At 48.5% G+C, this 23,113-nt stretch overlaps 1 protein-coding gene across 4 annotated transcripts in view; it reads right to left on the bottom strand.

Annotated features, from left to right (window-relative positions):
* Positions 1-23,113, bottom strand: part of FANCI (FA complementation group I) — a 714,639-nt gene that overhangs the window by 317,246 nt on the left and 374,280 nt on the right. For 3 of the 4 annotated variants that reach the window (XM_069222692.1, XM_069222693.1, XM_069222695.1), the window contains exon 23: positions 8,166-8,330. The exons of the other annotated variant lie outside the window; for it this stretch is intronic. In XM_069222692.1, the coding sequence (XP_069078793.1) occupies positions 8,166-8,330 (165 nt within the window). The remainder of the gene's footprint in view (positions 1-8,165; positions 8,331-23,113) is intronic. 4 annotated transcript variants of the gene reach the window in all.

The raw sequence follows: 23,113 nt of genomic DNA, 5'->3' as shown, positions 1-23,113 counted from the left end.
TTTGTCATCTGCCGAGCAGCGAGCCAGGCTGCATGAGGAGGGGAAGCTCTGCAAGACTTCTGCATGTGACCAGGATTGAGGGCCCAGCCTGATAGCCTCCGTCCTGGGTTAGGGAACATCATCCAGGGAAGCCAAGATAACCTGCCATGGAACAACAGCACCTGCCTGCTCACCAAGGCTGGTGTGCCCGTGAAGAAGAGGAGAACATTGGAGGAAGCGAGGTCCAGGTGGGAGCCCTGGCGTGAGCACTATCTGTCTGAGGTGTCAGGAATCAAGCTTTGCACCAATCAGGACCCAGCCCGTGTGCTGGACTGCATTGGTGACCCCGTACGCCAGGAGGGTCCGTCATGAATTGAGTTAGAGAAGCACAGAGGGAGAAACCCGCTCCCATCGTCCCGCTGCTCATGTGTCGAACTAACTGGGAAACCCCCGTATGCCAAGAAGTGCTGCCGCTGCCTGACGAAACACTGTGGCAGAAGAAACCAGTCTTTGCCCCAATCGGGCCCTTGCCGTGTGCTACACTCATGTGGTGACCCCATATGCTAGGAGGGGCTGCTGTTGCGTGGATCAAAGCCTGTGGCAGGGAAGAACACGTCCTGCATCATTCGGGCCATTGCCCCTGTGCTGAAGTGGCTAGGTGACCCTGTATTCAAAGAGGGGCCGCCGGAGAAGCTAAAGCTGAGAAGTACTGGTCATCACCCGAGACCAGAAACTGTTGTGAACAAGGTGGGGATCAACTGCATATCTTGTGGGCTGCCCCAACTGAACCCCATCAGAGAAAGGAGACCAACTCCCCACTCTGCCAGGAAAGTAAAATATTTACTGCACCACTGCTGGAGCAACTTGCCCATTTGAAATCCGCAAATACCATGGCTCAGGGAAGAGAGCTGGCATCTACCAGGTGCTGCAAGTGTGACAGTGGATGGCCCGACTTCAGAAGAGGACTGCGCTGTACCGCCGCATGGTACTTTGTCACCGGAGCGGCTAAGCCGAGACCTGGGTCTTTGGGGCCCCAGGGGACATTCGACCATTGGTGCTGCTAATCCCTAGACTCTAAAAAATGAACTTACTGGCAGAGTCTGAAGGAGGAACTCTTGAGTACGGCCTATTAGTTTACATTCTCTGGATGCGGCAATCAGTGAATGCGCAGTAACACCAAACCCGTTGCACTAGAGGTGGGAGGACAGGGAGTGACCTGACATCTACTGCAGCCCAAACTTAAAGTGGATTAAATAACTGCATTCCGAATGTCAGTTAACTTTGCAGAGTTAGAGTGAAAATACCTTTTATACAAAAACAAGTATTTCACTGGACGGTGATTTGTTGTCACGCTGTCTGCATGATGAGTTGAGTTCAGAGTCATTTTCACTGATCTGTATCTGAGCTGCCCCTGAAGAAGCCTTGACAGCTCCTACTACGCTACCCAATTTAGAGTTAGTTTTATTTTATTTTTAAATACAGGGCAGTTAGCAGTTTGTAGCTGCAGTTAGGTCAGATTTTCCACTGGAAGAACATTTTTGTTTTGCTAATTACTTTGGTGTCATTTGACAAATCTGCACAAAATGTTTGAAAAAATCCTTTATCCACCTGGGCTCCTTCACAGAGCGATTCATAGTGATCCATCAAGTTTGGGGTCAAAGAAAACGGAGAGTTAAAAAAACATTGATTTCCCATAATATTTCCCATTAGAAACTTCTGTTGCTGCACAGAAAAAAAGAGCTGAATAGAATTACACCAAATTTGAACAAATGTTTATCCAGAAAGCATACTTTTGAGATTTAGTGTAAATCCTCTCAGCCATTTGAGAAATTTGCATTTGAAGAGGTGCTTGAGTAATCAAGAAGGGGTTGAAAAATAGGTCAATGTTATGAGTCATGTAATATGTGAGGTCACAAGTAGTGCATGGTTGTGACAAAAGTTAGAGTTATCTCAGAAAACTATACCTGGTGAATTTCTGTGTTTTAGGTTTTTATATTTTAGTTTTATGGTCCCCTTCAGAGGAATTCTAGGCATCACCATATGGGGGTGTTTCTTGAATATCCTTCCCAACCTCCATCTTTCCCTGAAGTGTGGATGGTCATGTGTTGAGCATGGCGGGGATGGAGAATCAGGGGGTGGTGGCGGATCATTGACCAGCATCAGGGTGGAGGCCTTGTCTGACTTCTTCCTCTGTTTTTCTGGAATAGGGACATCGAGGGCTTCCTCAATGGTCAGATGGCGTTTTGAGGCTTGTGGAGCAATCTCCAGTGGGCAGACAAGGATCAGGTACATGTGGGAAGGCATGACAAGATGCTGTTGCTAAGCATCAATCTCATAATTTAGCTTCTGCAGGATCGGATCAACTGTTTTCTGTGCAGAGGGCTTCAGAGCAGACTCTGGATTCTTCAGGACTGGCCCTTATTTCACTATTTCAACTTTGATGCAGAGAGGTTTGGCTCTGATTGACGGGTTGGCGCTGATGCAGGAGCAGGCACAGGCTTTGATGGCTTCTATGGCACCTGGCTGAGCCTATCAATTGCATCTGATGGAGAGGTTTGGTGTCAACCATGACCCGAAGGCAGTGGTGGCCCAAAAGCCTAGCTCTGTGAATGGAGTGGTGTTGAGGGGGGTGGGGTGGGAGAGCCATACTCAGGACCATTTGTGCCAGAGGTATGCCCTTGAACTTCAGGTCGGAGCTGGAGCTTGGATTAGGAAAGAAAACCTTTTTATCAGTGGCCAACAGCTGTGTATATTATTCCTCCTCAAGATCCAGGATGCCAAAACATCTGGGTTGTTGTCTCCGCTTACCTGTGGCATCAGTTTTTTTTTTTTTTAAACAGAAGCAGTGGCAGGCGTCACAGGCATCCTCGTTGTGCTTGTGGGAAGGGCATAGGTTACATACCTAGTGGAGCTTGGTCCAGAGGTACTTCATGCAACAGCGAGGAGTGTATCTGATAGGTGTCCGTTCCATCACAGTTGCGGCATTCACTAGAAAACAGATGAGACGGGAGCAGCACCCATGTGTGCGGCCGAGGATGACACGTGAGTCGCTCGGGACGCAGACAGCAACCCGGGAAGGTAGTAGAGGGAACACCAACAGAAACAACTCTGTCGGAGGGAGAGGAACCTGTGGAGGCCGAGAAGAGCACGACAATGGTGTCTAGTCGAAGCATCTGAACCTGACAGTGAAAAGTGTCAGGTGGAGTCAATGGAGTCAAAAAAATTATATTTAAATGAAAAATAGAGGCTATTTTATGATCTAGAAGGCATGCAGACACTGTTTTGCTAACATGTCTGCAAGCTTTTTCTTTTTTTTTTAGTAGCATTTAAAGAACACAACTTCCACTTTTGAATTGGACAAATGTTGAGTAAGACAAAAACAGGTGAATGGATTTGAATGAAATTTTGCAGGAATATTGATTATGGTATGTAGATAATCCTTTTCGGTACTACAGGTAAGTAGGGTACGTATTTTTAAAGTTATAAGGCATTTTAACTTAGTGACATCTGTGGCCGCAGTAGTTTCATGAAATTTTGTGGCATTTTGCGAAAGTACTGCAGTACATTGCGATGATGAGGTATGATATGATTGGCTGATGACTGCCGTTACAAAACTTAAAGTCAGCCATGTTGTTTTAAGTACACTTTGGCTGTGTTCTGGGTTAGGGCCTTAGATACAGGTATTAGATTTTAGATTTTCCCTATCTATTGCCACATAAATAAAGTGGCAATAGGTAGGGAAAATTATTTTAACTTTCTATATATATAAAAAAAAACACATGTCCGGAGTACTGCAGCACTTCCAAGAAAGTACTGTGGCACTTTACAAGAAAATAAAAAATAAAATATGTAAAAAAAAATAAAAAATACACTCCACTACTCTTTATTTTACAATTGTAGTGTACTACCGTGTATTTTTATTTATTTAATATATTTATTCCTTTACAAAGAACTCTATGGAGTACTGCGATAATACCTACAAATTACTGAACAATTTGTTTTAAAAATAAAAAATGTGCTAAAAAAAACTTATAAATATAATGTACTAAACTATATCTTACTAATATAGTGTATCACAGTGTTTTTTTTTTTTTTTGTACAGCCCGGTTGTCCATAAAGCGTTAAAAAAAAAATACAGAAAAATACTAATTAATTACACAACCTGTTACCAACTTAATAATGGGTAGGGAACAACAATAAAACCTACTACTTACCTATATCTAAGGCTCTCACCCAGAATGCAGCCAAAGTGTGCTGAAAACTACATGGCTGCCTTTTACATTTTGTAAAGACAGCCATTACCTGATCATATACTACCTTGTCATCAGCATGTACCACAGTATACCATGTCACAATAGATAAATATTTTGACACTTATAACTTAAACACTCCTTAAACTATTCATACTTACTACCAAAACATTAGCATTTGCACCCAATAATTTTATATTAATGTCACATTACATTTACATCAATCGACCCACTTTCACTCGTTTGAAGTATCACTCCACTCTATGCTATTCCACCCTACATCACTCTACTCTAAGCTATTACACTCAACGCCACTCTACACTACGCCACTCCACTCTATGTTATTCCACTATATGCCACTATAGTGTATCTCACTCCACTGTAGGCCACTCTATTCTACCCCACTCCATTTTATGCAGCTCACTGTACACTACTACTCCACTCTACACAACTCCACTGTAAGCCACTCCAGTCTACGGCACTCCACTGTATCCCACTCTGCTCTACTCTAAGCCACTTCACTCTAGGCTATTCCACTCTATTCCACTCTACATCACTCCACTGCATGTCACTCCATTCTAAACTATTTCACTGTACATCATTCTACTGTACACTATTCCACTGTAAGTTACTCCACTCTACACCACCCCCCTGTATGCCATTCAACTCTAAGTCACTCCACGTCCCTCCAGTCGATGTCACTCAACAGCACTTGACTCTACACTATTCCACTCCACTTTATGCTATTCCACTGTACGCCACTCTACTATATCCCACTGTGCTCTATGCCACTCCACATCACTCTACCCAACTCCAATCTACTCCACTGTACTACGCTCAACAAGATTGTACTACACTCAACTGGCCATACCCCTCCACTCTACCATACCATACTCCACTCCATAGCACTTTACTGTACAACAATGTACTACTGCCAGTGTGGGTCTACAGCACACTATTTTACTCTATGCCACTATACAACACTCTACTCCACTCTACAACAGTCTACGCAACTCCATCTATGCTGCTCCACCCTACTTTACTACAATATATTGCAAACTACTCCGCTGTACTCAACTACTGCACTCTATGCCTCTCCAGTGTATGCAACTTTATGCCACTGAACTCTATTATAGTCTATGCTACTCACTCTAACATAATGTACCGCTCTCTATTCTACTCCACTGTATGGCACCCCCACACCACTCCAACCTACAACACTTTACTGCACTGTATGCTATGCTAGTCCACTCTACTCCACTCTGTGCTACACCACTACCCTGGATTCCACTCCACAACACTTTACCCGACGCTGTGCCTCCTCATGATACTCCACTATACACCGCTCGATTCTACAATATTCTAGTCTATGCAGCTCTATTGTACAAGACTCTACTACACTCTGTGCCATTATACAACACCATACTCCACTCTATGGCCCTACGCTCCACTTTACAACACTCCATTCCACTCTACAACACTTTCCAACACTATGACACACTGGTCCACTGTACTGTACAAGACACCATTCCAGTTTACTCAAGACAAAACTATGCCTTTTCAATCTACTGCAGGTGACTGTGTACCACACACCACTTCATTCCATGACACTTTACTTAACTATATGCTATACCATGCCACTCCACTTTACTGTACAACACTACAAGTAACAACACTCCACCAATGACACCGGACTCTGCGATCTGAAACACATTTTTATTTTAAAAAAATGTAAACATTAGAATTAAATGAAAAAAACAAAGGTTAACCAGTAGTTAGGAAAACTTTATTTCTTCTATAGAAACCAAACTTAAGCCACACAAGCATTAGAACTTAAGTTATAGTTACACCTTCAATTTCTAATATATGCACCATTTTTTTATTAATATCACTTTATTTATTCTTAATTTACAAACTACATAAACATTATAAAGTTATACTTACACCTTACATTTATAATTTATGTAACACCTTCAAATTATTATAACTCATGCACCTCCATACACAGTGTACTGAACTCGGAAGCCACGATACATTAACCAGAACTCGCCACCATACCATGAACTGTGTTCTCACAAATGATGTGATGTGCAATGTCATAATGCTATGCTTTCACATGGCATAACTGATGTAATATGAAAGGCTATAAGTGGTGAATGTAGACGGCGCGAGTTACAATGAATAGAGTGTGGCTACTGAGTTCAATACACTGTGTATGGAGGTGTACGAGTTATAATAATATGAAGGTTTTGCATAAATTATAAATTAAGTCTAATGCTTGTGTAGTATAAGTTTGGGTTGTATAGAAAAAATAAATAAGATTATAGTAATTTAAAGGTGGTGCGTAAACTATAAATTTAAGTTAGAACTATAACTTAACAATTTATAATGTTTGTGTAGTTTAAGTTTGTTTTCTATACAAAGAATAAAGTCTTCCTAAGTATAATTACGGTTTAACCTTTGGTCTTTTCTTTGAAATATATATATATATATATATATATATTCATTCATTTAAAAAAACAAAGGTTACAGGGCCGTTATAGCTAGGTTCTGAATTTACTCACACAAAAAACCAGAGCAATTCGGCAGTTATAGTTTGTTATTTCAAGTAACTATAACTTGCAGCCTAAGGTAACTATAACTCGTGCCCCCGCCATGCACAGTTTTTTCTTCAATAATTTGACTTTTAATGTTTCACTGATATTTGTATAGATGTTATAAAAGGTGTTAGAAGTGCTGTAATATCTAGAGTAACAAGGACTGCATGGTGAGGGCGCAAGTTACAGTTGACCCCTATTCCATTTTATTTTTCAGCCCAAGGTACGTGTCCCTTTACCTAAAATGGCGGATGCAACTTTCTGGTCAGGTTGCAGACAGCCAATCACAGCATTCCTGTTAGGGGTGCGCATTCGCTAATTCGCCACAATAACGTTGCCACGGATCTGCAGCCCTAGATATACAAATGTATTTCCCCTTTAAAATCTCAAAAACTACTGAACAGATTTACACCAAATACCCAAAAGCGTAATCTGCATACCGAAACCTACCTTTCTGTCAAATTTGGTGTAATTCCGCCCAGCGGTTCGAACTGCAGTTGTGTTCAAAACTCCTATGGGAATTAACATTGGAAACACACGGTTTTTGCCCCTACCCCATACCCCCCCCCCCTTTTTTTTATTTAAATGGACCTTGCTTGACAGATCACCCCGAAACTTCCCATGTGCAACAAGAATCACCGGCAGACTTTCTTTTTGAAAAGTTCATGAAGATTTGGCAAATGGTGCCAAAGATATAGGCAAATCAACAAACACTTTTTATAGGGAAACTTGATCCTAATTATAACTACCTACTGGTATAATTAACTGGTATTGGTATTTTAGAGGTGACAGTTGAAGAACCTTGTCCTACACCAGATTCCGCTTATTCACATGGATGGGTATGGAACTTGATTTCAGGAGCTTCTCAACAGTTCCTATCCTTTTAATTCAAAAAGCTTCATGGAATAAGACAGGTGTGGCCCCTCAGCTATGTTGGAGGAGTGTTGCCCCGCTGCTGAAAGCAGAAAAATAAAGGGATAATAAAAGTGTTTTATTATCCCTTTATTTTTCCCCTTTCGTAGGGTGGGGCCGGCATCCTTCACATCAACAAGTGGAGAAGGAGTGGTGGTACACTTCTAAGGGTGCATGTCAGTTTGGCTGGCCGTCTGAGGCAGGCCAACTGACGTGCACTGAGAGTTCTCCGCCCGGCTGTGTTGCACAGCCTGGAGGAGACCAAGAGAAGGTCCCACTCCCTCCCCGAGCGTAATTTCTGCCCGCTCAGGCCAAACCTGGCTCTTCTCTCAAGCTGGTAACAAATGAATAATTACTGGCCTGAACAAAATAACGAAGACAACAAATCATTTAAAAGAAAGATATAAAATACCTCTACATTTCTTACCTGAACAAAGCTGTGAGGAGTGTAGCTACAAAACCCATGGAAAGCAGACTCCTGGCAGTCTTGTTAGTGACAACAAACTTGCCTTTCCCACCTTTCTCCTTTAGAATGTCAGACAATTTACTGTAGCATTGGAACAAGCCGAGCACATCTTCAAACTTGCTCTTGCTGATACAATAAAAAACAGGTGTAAACAGCCCATTTTCTTACAATACATACACTCACATTTCATTACAAACGGATTTGAAGCAGCTGATATAAATATTTATCATAAATATGAACAGAAATTAGAGAACAGAGAAACACGGAAGAACCTAAATCTCAAGGTTGGATTGCAATTAAACTGCGCTCTTGCTATCCACCAACCTCATGGACGTGCCTGAAATGGACAATGCCATATTAGACTGAGACAAATGTAACCACAAAACGTGTGAATTCTTTGTCCAAAGAACATTAACCGATAAAATCCACAAAAATAGTTTTGCTGGGGATTTTCTGTAAAATAGCAAGCTCTTTGAGCACTTCATTCATTACATGTGTCTTTGTGCCCGTGCACACGTCTAAACGTTTACTGTAATAGAACATATACGTGAATTTCCACAGGGGTTCACATATTTTTCGCAATCTCGTTTTCTGCTCGATAGGAGTACCGCTAAGTGTTGCAAATGACAAAGTTGGGGTTGTTGCCAATTGTAGGATGAAGGGGGTGTGAACTGCTTGGAACACCTACTCTCAGTCCTATATTTGCTAGGTAAAATCTTGTAAACTGACAATAAATGCTTTTGTATTCCCAAAAGAAGAAATAGAAAGAAATTATCTCTTCTGTAAGTGTGGAAATGGGTGTTCTCTGCCAACTTATCTAGTGGTAAGTGCTGGAAACCAAGTATCATCTCTTCCCAGCTGGGCGTGCAATCATGTGGAAGTACCTGGCCAGAAAGGATGGCAACATGGGCCGAGGACAACGGGACAAGCTCCTGCTTGAAGTTTGTGGAAAGGAAGGGAGAGGTTTGCAGAGAAGCCTCAGAGCCAAGGGCTGAAGCAGCACATCTCTGATGAGGGGCAGGTGATGAGCGGGCCCATAAAGATAGAGGCAGTCATCTGCACCACCCAGGCAGGGTGGACGCTGAGTGAAGAGACATACATTAGGATGGGCAATGGCTCTGTCATGGAGAAGAGACAGTGATCGTGCAACAAGTGAATTGAGTCTAAAGGGAGAGCAAAGCTCTCCATGGCCAGGGGAAGGATATGTGCCATGGTTTTGAATTTGTAGGCGGAATAAGCTTGAGCATAGAAGCTCCTGTATTTCAGAAGGGAACTGTACCACGGTTTAAGATGCATTCAGGGACCAAATTGTACTCAAGTAGGGTAAGTGAGATGCACTAGACAAAAGGGTACTCGGGAGCACCCCTCATTAAAATTGACCTATCCCCGCTAGTAGCTGAGAGACTGCAAAAATAACTACAAAAAATCAAGAGGCCCCCTCATATGCCTGTTCGCTTGGCCTGTACTGGCTGTGGTATGTATGCATTAATTGCTTAAATCAGCTTAAAAGGCCTGAAGAGGGCAGGAAGTGGGCAGTCTGAATTAGAAAAGACAGGCAGAAGCATACCGAGGACAATTTTAGCCAAACTTTCAAAGTCTTACTGAGAAGCTGCAGAGCTTAAGTGAGAATTGTGACAGCTGAAGCAGAGGAATGGTAAAACCAAGCAGGCTGTACATCCCACTGACAGGCTGATCAGCTTGCATCAAGATAACTCTGTTTCACATTAAGTGGGTGCCCATGCTTGCTTCAGCCCATGACCCCAGAATAGTGAAAGAGAAGGGGGTAGACTTTTTAAACAAAACAAAATAGGTCAACATATAGGGCCTCATTTTGAGTTTGCCAGGCGGAAAAGCTCATCCATCAAACTCCAGACAGGGTGGCTGCCGCCTACGTGGTGAACTCTCCGCCGGAGTCATTACGAGTATCCCGCTAGGTCGGCGGGCGGAAACCTGAGTTTTCGCCCACCAGCCTGGCAGGAAACAGGCTACAGCATTGTCTCCGGCTCATTATCAAGCCAGTGGCAATGCTGTAGCACGCAGGGTGCACCAGCTCCCTCGCAATGTTCACTGCCTGCAAAGCAGACAGTGAACACTGCGACGGAGCTGGGCAGAAGGGCCCTACACTGCCCGTGCCGAGTGCATGGGCCCCCTGCACCTGTTCTCCGCCAGCCTTTTCATGGCAGTGGTACTGCCATGAAAAGGCTGGCGTAGAACGTGGTCATAATAAGCAGGGCAGCTCTGCATGCAGCTCTGCCCTGGCGGATTAGGATCTTCACCACTGCCAGGATCTAAGATCCTGGTGGAGCTGGCAGTTCCCTTATGGTCGGACGGCCAGGGTTTTTATGTGGCGGTCCGGATCGCCACGGCGAGTGTGACGGTCGGAAGACCGCCACACTCATAATGAGGCCCATAGACTCTAGAAGGCATAGTGAAGAGAACCTACCAACCAGGAAGAAGATGATACATGCAAATTTTTAAATGTAAAGAGTGTTGAGTTGAGAATGGACTTAGCAACAACATGCATGCACTAATGCTAGCTCAAATGATAGGGTTAATGTGGACTAGGCAATATCTGATCAGGAAGAGGAGAGCCAGGAAGTGAGATAATAATTGCTGTGATCATTGTAGCATCTGGAAAAGTTTTTAGAAGATGACAAAGGTTTCTGATGAAGAAACAGTAAGGATCTTGGAGGGAACAAAAAGTGAAAAAGTTGAGCTTTTACTTGAAAAGTGGTTCTGATTCCTAGTGGAGCATGCAGACCTCTCCAGATATAGTGTGGAGGAATAGGCACACTGAGCTCATAGGGCTCTCATGCAAAACAGTTGCCTGGGCGTCATCAAGGCTGATCATAGCAAAGATTATTTAAACTGCAAGTACTGAGGCATTGTCTGGTAAACAACAAAGAAAATAGATCAGATCTTCTTCAAATCAGCACTAGTGGTACCTTGTCAAAGTGCTGAAGAAACGGTGTAAATCAACTGAAGACATCAAGGATAAGTCCTGGCCTTTGGACTTATATGCTGTTATACCCTTAAGAGAAAGGGGCACTTCTTTGAAAGTTTGTGCTAGGAATTAGGTGCCAGTAAAAGTAGTGTCTGCTGTGTCCTTGGGGCTAAACCTTTTGTGGTCTGATTTTGGAATAAAAGGTGTATGAAGCTTACAAGCAGGGCACTCCTGGAAATATATAGTCACTCTTTTATTTTCTGGTTTCCTTTTTTCAAACTGCTGTAACAAGGTAGAACACTTCCTGTGTGCTTTCACATGATTTCAAAGTCAAATACTGCAAGAGCAAAAAGGTTTTGCAGGATTTGCGATATCTTGGCAGTCATTTTGTGTGAATAGCTATTTATACCGCACTCCTCCGATTCTCAATGGTTTGCATTGGGAGTCTGAGAGGAGGTGGTTGTTCCCACTAGGATGAACTGGAGGCTGTTTTCAGCTCCTGATCTTCTTCATGGGCTGCTCTGGACCAGCGAATCTCTTCCAGGGACGTGGAGAAGACTTGATGGGTGTGATGAGCTAAGAGTAAGAAAGTAGCCTCTTTCTAGCTTGTTTACCCCTACTCTTGGCCTGTTTGTCAGTGTGCTTGACTGGGTCTACTGCGATCCTGCTAATCAGGACACCAGTAGTTATGCTCTCTCCCTTAAATTATGGGTGTTGCATACTGGTAACCCAGTATTTCACCCACTATTGGCAAACAGGTGCCCCCTTATAAGCCCCTAGTATATGGTTCTTAGGTACCCAGGGCATTAGGGTTCCAGGGGATCCCTATGGGCTGCAGCATATCTTTTGACACCCATAGGGAGCCCATGAAAAGGCCTCTGCAGGACTGCCCCTGCAGCCTGCGTGAAAAGGTGCATGTACCCTTTCACTGCTATTTACACTGCACCAGGTCACTTATTAGTCACCCCTATGGCAGGCCATCCGGGCCTGAGGGGAGGGTGCAGAGGACCCGTGTGTGAGGGCACCCTTGCACAGGCAGAGGTACCCGCACGACCTCCAGGACCATTTTCCAGGACTTTGTGAGTGCGGGGACGCCATTTTATGCTTGTACTGGACATAGGTCACTACCTATGTCCAGCAAAATAATGTTAACTTCGAACACAGGCATGTTTGGTATCAAATATGTTGGATTCATACCCTAAGGCTTTTGTAAGCATTGGTTGTATGATTCCATGCACTCTGGGGCTCCTTAGAGGACCGCCAGTATTGCCATTACAGCCTTCTGAGGTTTTCCAGGCAGCCCCAGCTGCTGCCACCGCTCAGACAGGTTTCTGCCCTCCAGTTGCTTGAGCATCTCAAGCCCAGGAAGGCAGAACAAAGGATTTCCTTTGGGAGAGGGGTGTTACACCCTCTCCCTTTGGAAACAGATGTAACAGGATTGGGAGGGGTAGCCTCCCCAGGCCACTGGAAATGCTTTAAAGGGCACATTTGGTGCCCTCCTTATATAATCCAGTCTACACCGGATCAGGGACCCCCAGCCCCTGCTCTGGCACGAAACTGGACAAAGGAAAGGGGAGTGACCACTCCCCTGTCCATCACCACCCAAGGGGTGGTGCTCAGAGCTCCTCCAGAAGGTCCTGTGATCCTGTGATGCACATCTTCCTGAGTGGTTCTCCGGCAGCGTGGGATCCGTTGTTGTAGTGCTGCGTGAGCCTCCTTTTGCACCTCCTTTGTCCCCATGCTGTGGGACTCCTGTGCGCGGTGCCTGGTCTTCTGTGAGCTCTCTGAGATGCTGAGAGCCCCCTCTGAGTTCCTCCTAGATACAGTGTCCACCAGGTCCGTCCTGGTCCCAGGCAGTGCAATTTTCCGCTAACCGCGAGACTTGTGTGTGCCAAGGCCTGTTGGCAGAATTCAGAGATGCAAACCAGACTACAATCTTCCATCCGGCGTGGATCACCACCAACCAGGAACCGCATCCGTCTTCTTGGGTATATGTGACAAGAACATGTTGACATGTTGCTTGAACTCTAACCAAAGTACCATATTAGCGGGGAAGGTGATTGTGTAGGAAGACGACTATGGATGTGACAGGGAGTAGTTTATACATTGTAACCAAGAAAACAGGGAGAAGGCTATGGGACAAAGGCCCTCATTACAACCGGCCAACAGGCCAGCGGTAACAAAAATTGAATCATGACCACGGCAGAAACCGCTCAGACAGCTACTTTAACACACCGACTGCCAGGGCGGAATCAACAAGCACCACGTCGGTAACCGCCAACAGCCAGGCGGAGGAGAATGTTCCGCCCACTTCATTATGATCGGCCTATCCGCCACCTTTTCCGGGGCAGTACCAACAATGGCATGGCGGAAACAGATCTCAGAAGTCAAAGGACTCACCTGCGGAGACTCGGGGAACAACCACGACACCATGCAGCCCGAGCTGCATGTCTTCCCCATACTCATCTACCTTCTACTTCATTATGAACACCAACGCCGGCCAAGACAACCACGATGAGTACTTCTGCCTAGCACACAAGGGAAGGGGGAGGAAAAAGAGAGTGACACACACAAGCAACACACACACCCACACCCCAACACCATACACACAACCAGATGAAGCAACATAACATATTTACCCCATACCCCTCAGGAATAATGAAAGGACAAAAAGATTTCAAGAAAGTGAGTGGTTTGCCCACTGCTTGGTCCTGGGGAGTGCAAGGCCACAGTCTCTCTAGTGGATGGCTTCTCCACTGGTTCTGGAGGGGGCATTGTGCTCAGAGTTCTGCATCCTGGGAAGGATGAATGAGTGGAGGGCTTCTTCCACTGGTTCTGGAGGTGGCATTGTGCCCTGTGATGCAGATCTTGGGGAGTGTAAGGTCACAGTCTCTCACCTGGGTGTCAGACCCAGAGGATTTGCAGGGGCCAGGCCACACACCATGGATGCAGGACTACACACTGTCCACCGGCGGTGACGGCTGCTCAGTGGTGCAGTGGTAGGGGGAGGCTCCAGCCCATCCCCTGCAGCCTCGGACGCCTGCCCACTGGGCCTGCTGCTTCTGGCAGTGGTACTGGTGGCAGTGCTGGTAGCGTGCTGGCAGTGGTGGGGGGAGGCTCCAGCCCTTCCCCTGCAGCCTGGGACGCCTGCCCACTGGGCCTGCTGCTTAGGGCAGTGGTACTTGTGGCGGTGCTGGTAGCGTGCTGGCAGTGGTGGGGGGAGGCTCCAGCCCTTCCCCTGCAGCCTCGGACGGCTGAACCACCATGGTTGGTGGTGGGGTCTCTGAATGAGTCCCAGCACCAGGCCCTCCTGTCCTTCATGCCTGCTGGTGCAGGCCCCTTGCCCTTCCTGTCAGCAGCCGGGGATTGCTCCTGGGCCTTCCCTGTAGCAGCTGGGAGTGCCTCCTAGCCCTTCCTTGAAGCAGCTGGAGGTACCTCCTTTCTCTGCCTTGAGGCTGCTGGGGGTGTCTCCTTGCCCTTCCTTGAGGCAGCTGATGGTGCCTCCTTGGCCTTCCTTACAGCACCTATTGCAGGGACCCTTTCAGTGTGGCTGCCTGGTGCCCGGTATCCTCTTCCACCTCGAGTGGTTGTCGACACTATTGTGGCCCTGGACTTGGTTGCTTGGAGGGGGGATGTGCAGGGCGTGGGGGGGCGGGGTGGGGGAGTGGTAGGGAAGAGGTCAACGGTGGAAAGGAAAAGCTTCTTAGGGACATTGGGGCGGGAAGAGGGTGAAGGTTTGGGAGCGGAGGGAGAGGAAATGGTTGTAGGAGATGTCTGTGTTTGGGTGTAGGTGCATGGGCTGGATGCTGTTGTGAGGTGGATGGCTGTTGGGTGTCCGAGTGCTTGCGTTTGTGTACTTTGGGAGGAGGGGGCACAGACACAGTGGGAGGGGACGTGTGCATGGATGTGGGGGTGTTGACTGCCAGTGAGGGGCGTGTAGTGATAGGCGTGATGGTGGTAGTGGATGAGGATGTAGTGCATACAGGTGTGAGTGTACACACAACTGGGAGGGAGGAGGAGGAGGACACAGTGGAGGCAGTGGATGTTGGTATGTCTGCATTTGGATGGTGTTTGTGAGTGCCTGTGGGATGATGTGTGGTGCTTGTATTTGCCTGAACCACTCCTGTGTGTTGTCCTGTGTGCATGCTCCTCTGCCTCTGTGATTAGGATAGGCTGGGGTTGAGGGGAATGGGATTGGGTAGAGGAAGTTGGAGGGGGGAGGCTAGAAACAGGGACAATGGCTGCCATCAGAGAGGAGGACAGAGCCTGAATTGATCTCTGTTGGGCTGCCATGCCAGTGTGAATGCCCTCCAGGAATGCATTTGTCTGTTGCAATTGGGCTGCCAGCCCCTGGATGGCATGCACAATGGCTGACTGCCCAACAGAGATGGATCGCAGGAGGTCAATAGCCTCCTCACTCGGGGCAGCAGGGCTAACTGGGGCAGGGCCTGAGGGGGAAGGAGATGCCCACCCTCCTGGGTGAGCAGGCACGGGAAACACGCTGAGGGGCTGCTGGGAGGGCAGTGCTGGTACGGGGGTGGCAGCTGTACCTGTAGTTGGGGTGGGCACAGAGGTGTCCGCCATCACCAGGGAGCTTCAATCGGAGGAGGTATCACTGTCCTAACTGTCCCCTCCAGTCTCCGCCGTGGTGCTCCCCTCGTCCTCCGTCCCACTGGTGCCCTCACCGTCAGTGGATTCGGCCTCCTGGGCCCTATGGGACGCAGCTTCCTCTGTCGCCGGTGCCTCTGCTCCTCCGCCAGATGATGCTAATACACATAAGGTCAGGGTGAAAAAACAAAAAGGGGGGTGGGAGAGACAAAGGATACACTTGGTCAATGACGGCAACAACACCACCGTTGGCGTACACGACACACACACACAGGGAACAGTCCAATGCTCTAGGCAATGCACTACGAGTCACAATGCTAGTCACCAGCCCATGGACATGGACACTTAACACCAATTGCAGCATACCTGAGACCCACAGACCCCTGCCCAGTAGTGGTTGCCTACTAGCTTGGTTGGAGGAAGTTTACATCAGACCTTGCCCAACATGGGACCTACCCTGCATTGTCCGGCCTGGCCTAGGGGCACCCACAGGCCCACATCCCCCACCCGGATACCACCACACCACGTGCAAGTAGTATATTGGGGCACTGCACTCACTCCCTTGTGGCTGCTGTGATGCCCCCAAGCGCTCATCCATCTCCGGATTGGCCACCGCCAATATGATGGCCATCCGGGTGTCAGGGTCGACGGGCACCCCTTCCTCGTTGGGAGGCCATCCCCAGCTGGGACTCCGCCGTCTACCGTGCTCCACGTCCCAGGTCCGCCCAGCGTTTCCGACAGTGAGTGCTCTGCCTGCCGTAGAACCCCAGGGTCCGCACGTCCTTGGCGATGGCGCACCATTTACCCTTTTTTCTGATGGGCGCTGACCTGCAGAGAAATACACATAGAAAAAGGTATCAGTCAGACCGTCCTGCCAGTTACACTCATGGCCCACCATAGCGCTTCACATTCCCTTACGCACAGACATGGCCAAACATACATGCAGCATGCTGCCCAGGGCCCATCCACCAACCCCCGCCCCCCCCCCACACAAGGCCTTCACACACAGCACTCCATGCATTCATGCCCCATGCATCGTTCTGTTGGTCTGGAGGAGAGCAGCACATGTAGTGTAGGTCCTCTCCTGTTGAAGATCAGGTAGCAAGTGAGTGAACAGATAGAAAATGGCTGTCACGTCTGCGGCGGTGCGTACCATCACTGCCGGCGTACATCACCATTGGCCACTGTAACCCTTAGGGCCCAATGATATCCAATGAGGAGGTGCACAGCGGTTCTCGACAGCCTCCCGCAACGGCGCACAACGTCAGATGAATTACCTCATTTCCACATGTCCCTCCATACAGTACAGGCGGACGCCATTTCATCAGGCCATGGCACCTAACTTCGTCACAGTACACATAAGCATCATTTGGACCTATCCAACAATATACTGTTACAATCACAACATCCAATGAAGTGTAGTGTTTTGAAATATGAGATACTGACCAGCTGCTCTGGGTTTTGCCCCATAGATTGCAACCGCTGAACAGGAGATGGAGACATCCCCCCGTGTACAGACCCCTGGTGGACTTGGCAACAATGGAGGACAGGCACATTATCCTCACCTACAGACTGGACAGTGTCACAATCACAGAGCTGTGTGCCCAATTGGAGCCTGACCTGATATCTGCTATCAGATCCGTCACCCCACCGGGATCCCCCCTCTTGTGCGAGTCCAATCTGTGCTCCATTTCCTGGCAACTGGCTCCTTCCAAGTGGCAGTGGCTTGGCAGCAGGAATGTCTCAGCCAATGTTCTCAATAGTGCTGACCAGGGTGTTGTCTGCCCTGATTTAACACATGCGCAGCTATATCATTTTCGCACAGGTGGAGAATTTGGTCACAGTTAAAGCTGATTTCTATGCAATGGGACATATCCCCAACATTACTGGGGCAACTGACGGTACACATATTGCATTTGAACAGGTGTTCAGAAAACAAAAGAGCTTTCACTCAATGAATGTGCAGATAGAGTGCCTGGTGGACCAGTATATCTCCCATGTCAATGCAAGGTATCCTGGGTCTGTGCATGATGCTTTTATCCGGAGGAATAGCAGCATCCCATATGTGTGGCTAATAGGTGAGCCCTGGTTCCCAACCAGTGGATGTTGGTGTATGGGTATGGTGTGGGCCCTAGGGGTTAGTGTGTGTCTAACAGGTGTCCTTCGATATTTGCAGGTGACTCTGGTTACCCCAACCTCTCATGGCTACTGACCCCAGTGAGGAATCCCAGGACAAGGGAGGAGGAACGTTACAATGAGGCACATGGGGGAGCAAGAAGAATTCTTAGAGGGGACATTCAACCTCCTGAAAGCTAGGTTTCGTTGCCTCCATCTCAAAGGTGGTTCCCTGTGCTACTCACCCAAGAAGGTCTGCCAGATCATCGTGGTATGCTGTATGTTGCACAACCTTGCCTTACGTCGCCAGGTGCCTCTTCTGCAGGAGGATGAGGCTGGAGATGGGCGTGTGGTAGCAGTAGACTCTGTGGACAGTGAAGATGAGGAGGGATGAGGACAACAGAAGTGCAATAATTCGTCAATACTTCCAATGATACACAGGTAAGACAGTGTAACTTCACTTTTAACTGACAGTTCTGTGTTTGACATTGTCACTGGCAGACTGTTTTTCCCACTTCTATGGCCACTCACTGTACCCTTTGGCATCTCTATTTTCCGATATTTCTGCCCCACTATCGCTCCTGGTGAGCTGACTGCAGCCAACTACAGGTCATTCCTATATATACAATTCTGTACAGTTGATTTTCAATGTTTAAACCTTGTTTAACAAATACATACTTGAATCATTTGACATACTCCATACTTGTATTTTTTCAAAGGGTGTTTATTTAAGTGCGAATAAGTAGAGGGGGATGTGCAATGGGCTGGGGTGATGGTGCAGGAAAGTCCAGGATAGAGTCCAGTCTATGTGGATCACAGGTGCATTGTCCAAGGGGGCATAGGAGGGGGAGCAATGGCAGTTTAAGGTGGACAGGGTGACAGAGTGGGACACAAGGATGACAACCAGGAGAGTCTTATTTCCTGGTGGGGGTCTTGGAAATAGTCTCTGGTTTCTGCCTGGATCGCAGGTAACGTTTGCAGGGGGAGGGGTGCTGGTGGCCTGTTGGTCATGTGGCAGGGCCTCCTGTCCATTAGCAGCAGCGGAGGTTCATCGGTTTGGCTAGTGGTAGGGGCCCGGTGGTGTGTCACTGCCTCACTCAGAGTGTTGGCTACGTCTGCCAGCACCCCTGCAATGGTGGCCAGGGTCGTGTTGATGTCCTTAAAGTCCTCCCTGAGCCCCAGGTACTGTCCCTCCTGCAGCTGCTGGTTCTCCTGCATCTTGTCCAGTAACTGGCCCATCGTCTCCTGGGAATGGTGGTATGCTCCCAGGACTGCGGTGAGTGCCTCCTGGAGAGACGGTTCCCTGGGCATGACCTCCCCCTGTCGCACAGCAGTTCTCCCAGCTTTCCTGTGCCTCTGTCCCCTGAACCCAGGTCCCTGATCGTCCTGTGTGTGTAGGGTGGCCTTGGGTTCCTGTAGTGGTGGACACACTGCTGATTGACGTGTCCTGGGGACAGAGGTATGGGCCCGCTGGGTGGGTACTGTGCTGGTGTTTCCTGAGGGGAGAGGCTCTGTGGTGGTATGGGACTGTGCCTGGGTAACCAACTGTCCGGAGATCCCTGATGGGCACGTTGGGCATCGAGATCAAGGTGTCCAGAGCTGCTGTCCTCACAGTGGGCCTCTTCTTGGGGGGGGGGGGGGGGGGGGGGGGGAGTGGGGGGGGGACTGGATGTTGCTGGCACCTCCTCTCCGGTGACGTTGGGTGGGGGACCTGTGGCGATATAAATGCAGTGTTATTGTTTCTGCATGTGACATCTTGTGCATGGGTGTGTTGCCCTCTATGGTTGTCTTTGCCCTGGCACCTTTGCCTTGTGTGAGTGATTTGGTGGGCTAGATGTTTCCCTCTAGTGTGCATGCTTTATTGATAGGTGTCCATGCAGGTCTGTGATGGGTGTCCATGCATTGGGGTTGCATGTAGGGCTGGGTATTGGGATGGGGGGGTTGTGATGGTGGGGTGGTGATAGTAATAGAGATTTGACTTACCAGAGTCCAGTCCTCCTCCTACTCCTGCCAGGCCCTCAGGATGCATGATTGCCAGGACTTGCTCCTCCCAAGTTGTTAGTTGTGGGGGAGGAGGTGGGGGTCCACCGCCAATCCTCTGTACAGCTATTTGGTGTCTTGCTGCCACGGAACGCACCTTTCCCGTAGGTCGTTCCACCTCTTCCTGATGTCATCCCTTGTTCTGGGGTGCTGTCCCACGGCGCTGACCCTGTCCATGATTCTCTGCCATAGCTCCATCTTACTAGCAATGGATATCTGCTTCACCTGTGATCCGAATAGCTGTGGCTCTACCTGGATGATTTCCTCCACCATGACCCTTAGCGCCTCCTATGAGAACCTGGGGTGTCGTTGTGGTGCCATAGGTGTACTGTGAGTGGTGTGGGTGGGGGTGTGTAGGGTGATGTGTTGGGGTGTGTGATATAAGGTGTGTGGATTGTGTACAGGTGATGGTGGTGTGTGGCTGGGGTCTTGCTATCTCTCTTGTGGCACTCGTTTTTAGTCAAAAGGGTTGTGGGTAATGTAACGTGGGTGTGTGTTTTATAGGGGTGTGGTGTGTAAATGGGTGTCAGGTGTGTGTAGTTTGAATTGTCTAATGTGGTGGTGTTTTGTATGTGTGTGTGCCATTGAATGTCCGCCGTGGTGATTCGTTGGTCATAATGTTGTGGGCATAGTTCTGTTGGCGTAACGGTATGGGTTTGGATACCGCCAGTTTATCACCAACCTTTGGGCTGGCAGACTTCTGTGTGTGGCTGTATAGTGACGGATTGTTATGTATGTGTCATGATATGGGTAGCGGTAATCCGCTGTGTAGACGGTATGTTGGCGGCAGTCAGCATGGCGGTAAGCGGTACTTACCGCCAATGTCATAATGAGGGCCAAAGTGTTTGTTAGATTCTAAAAGGCAGTTGTTGGAGAAGGTGAAGAGAGCTTATGACTTGATCAAAGGAATCGCCCTTGGTTACCCCCACTTTTGGCCTGTTTGTGAGTATATGTCAGGGTGTTTTTACTGTCTCACTGGGATCCTGCTAGCCAGGACCCCAGTGCCCATAGGTTTGTGGCCTATATGTGTTCCCTGTGTGGTGCCTAACTGTATCACTGAGGCTCTGCTAACCAGAACCTCAGTGTTTATGCTCTCTCTGCTTTTAAAAATGTCACTGCAGGCTAGTGACTAAGTTTACCAATTCTGATTGGCACACTGGAACACCCTTATAATTCCCAAGTGTTTGGTACCCAGGGTATTGGGGTTCCAGGAGATCCCTATGGGCTGCAGCATTTCTTTTGCCACCCATAGGGAGCTCAGACAATTCTTACACAGGACTGCCACTGCAGCCTGAGTGAAATAGCATCCACGTTGTTTCACAGCCATTTTACACTGCACTTGAGTAACTTATAAGTCACCTATATGTCTAACCCTCACTTAGTGAAGGTTAGGTGCAAAGTTACTTAGTGTGAGGGCACCCTGGCACTAGCCAAGGTGCCCCCACATTGTTCTGGGCAACTTCCCCGGACTTTGTGAGTGCGGGGACACCATTACACGTCTGCACTACATATTGGTCAATACCTATATGTAGCGTCACAATGGTAACTCCAAACATGGCCATGTAACATGTCTAGGATCATGGAATTGTCACTCCAATACCATTCTGGTATTGGGGGTCAATTCCATGCATCCCCGGGGCTCCAGCATAGAGCCTGGGTACTGCCAAACTAACTCTCTGGGGTTTTCTCTGCAGCTACCGCTGCTGCCAACCTTCAGACAGGTTTCTACCCCCCTGGGGCCTGGGCAGGCAGTCCCAGGAAGGCAGAACAAAGGATTTCCTCTGAGAGAGGGTGTTACACCCTCTCCCTTTGGAAATAGGTGTGAGAGGAGTAGCCTCTCCTGGCCTCTGGAAATGCTTTGAAAGAAACAGATGGTGCCCTCCTTGCATAAGCCAGTCTACACCGGTTCAGGGATTCCCCCCAGCCCTGCTCTGGTGCGAAATTGGACAAAGGAAAGGGGAGTGACCACTCCCCTGACCAGCACCTCCCAAGGAGAGGTGCCCAGAGCTCCTCCAGTGTGTCCCAGACCTCTGCCATCTTGGATGCAGAGGTGTGAGGGCACAATGGACACCTGAGAGGCCAGTGCCAGCAGGTGACGTCAGAGACCCCGCCTGATAGGTGCTTACCTTTCTCTGTAGCCAATCCTCCTCTGAGGACTATTTAGGGTCTCTCCTGTGGGTTTCTCATCAGATAACGAATGCAAGAGCTCACCAGAGTTCCTCTGCACTCCTCTCTTCGATTTCTGCCAAGGATCGACCACAGACTGCTCCAGGACGCCTGCAAAACCGCAACAAAGTAGCAAGAAGACTACCAGCAACATTGTAGCACCTCAACCTGCCGGCTTTCTCCACTGCTACCTGGTGGTGCATGCTCTAAGGGCTGTCTGCCTTCACCCTGCATTGGAAGCCAAGAAGAAATCTCCCGTGGGTCGACGGAATCTTCTCCCTGCCAACGCAGGCACCAAACTTCTGCATCACCAGTCCTCTGGGTCCCCTCTCATCTTGACGAGCGTGGTCCCTGGAACACAGGAGCTGGATCCAAGTGTCCCCGACAGTCCAGTGGCCCTTCTGGCCAAATTTGGTGGAGGTAAGTCCTGGCCTCCCCACGCCAGACAGTAATCCTGTGTACTGCATGAACTGCAGCTGCTAGGGCTTCTGTGCACATTTGCAAGACTTCCTTCGTGCACAGCATAGCCCAGGTCCCCAGCACTTCGTCCTGCATTGCCCAATTCGCTGAGTTGGACTCCGACTTCGTGGGACCCTCTTTTGTTGTGCTGAGACGACTGCCATGCTCAGCTCCTCTGAACACCGATTCAGGTGCTTCTGCGGGTGCTGCCTGCTTCTGCATGGCTCTCTGTGTTGCTGAGCGCCCCCCCCCCCGTCTCCTCCTCCAAGGAGCGACCTCCTGGTCCTTCTTGGGCCCTGGAGGCACCCAAAACCTTCAACCGCGACTCTTGCAGCTAGCAAGGCTGGTTTGCGGTGTTTCTGCGTGGAAACAACTCTGCATCCTCCAACACGCCGTGGGACATCTTCTGACCAAACGAGAAGTTCCTGGCACCTTCCGTTGTTGCAGAATCTTTGGCTTCTTCCACCGGAGGCAGCCCTTTTGCACATTCATCTGGGGTTTAGTGGGCTCCTGTCCCCCCTGGACACTTGTGTGACTCTTGGACTTGGTCCCCTTCCTTTACAGGTCCTCAGGTCCA

The sequence above is a fragment of the Pleurodeles waltl genome, chromosome 3_1 (genome assembly GCF_031143425.1).
Source record: "Pleurodeles waltl isolate 20211129_DDA chromosome 3_1, aPleWal1.hap1.20221129, whole genome shotgun sequence".
Taxonomy (NCBI): domain Eukaryota; kingdom Metazoa; phylum Chordata; class Amphibia; order Caudata; family Salamandridae; genus Pleurodeles; species Pleurodeles waltl.
This window is presented reverse-complemented; position numbering and strand designations above follow the sequence as displayed.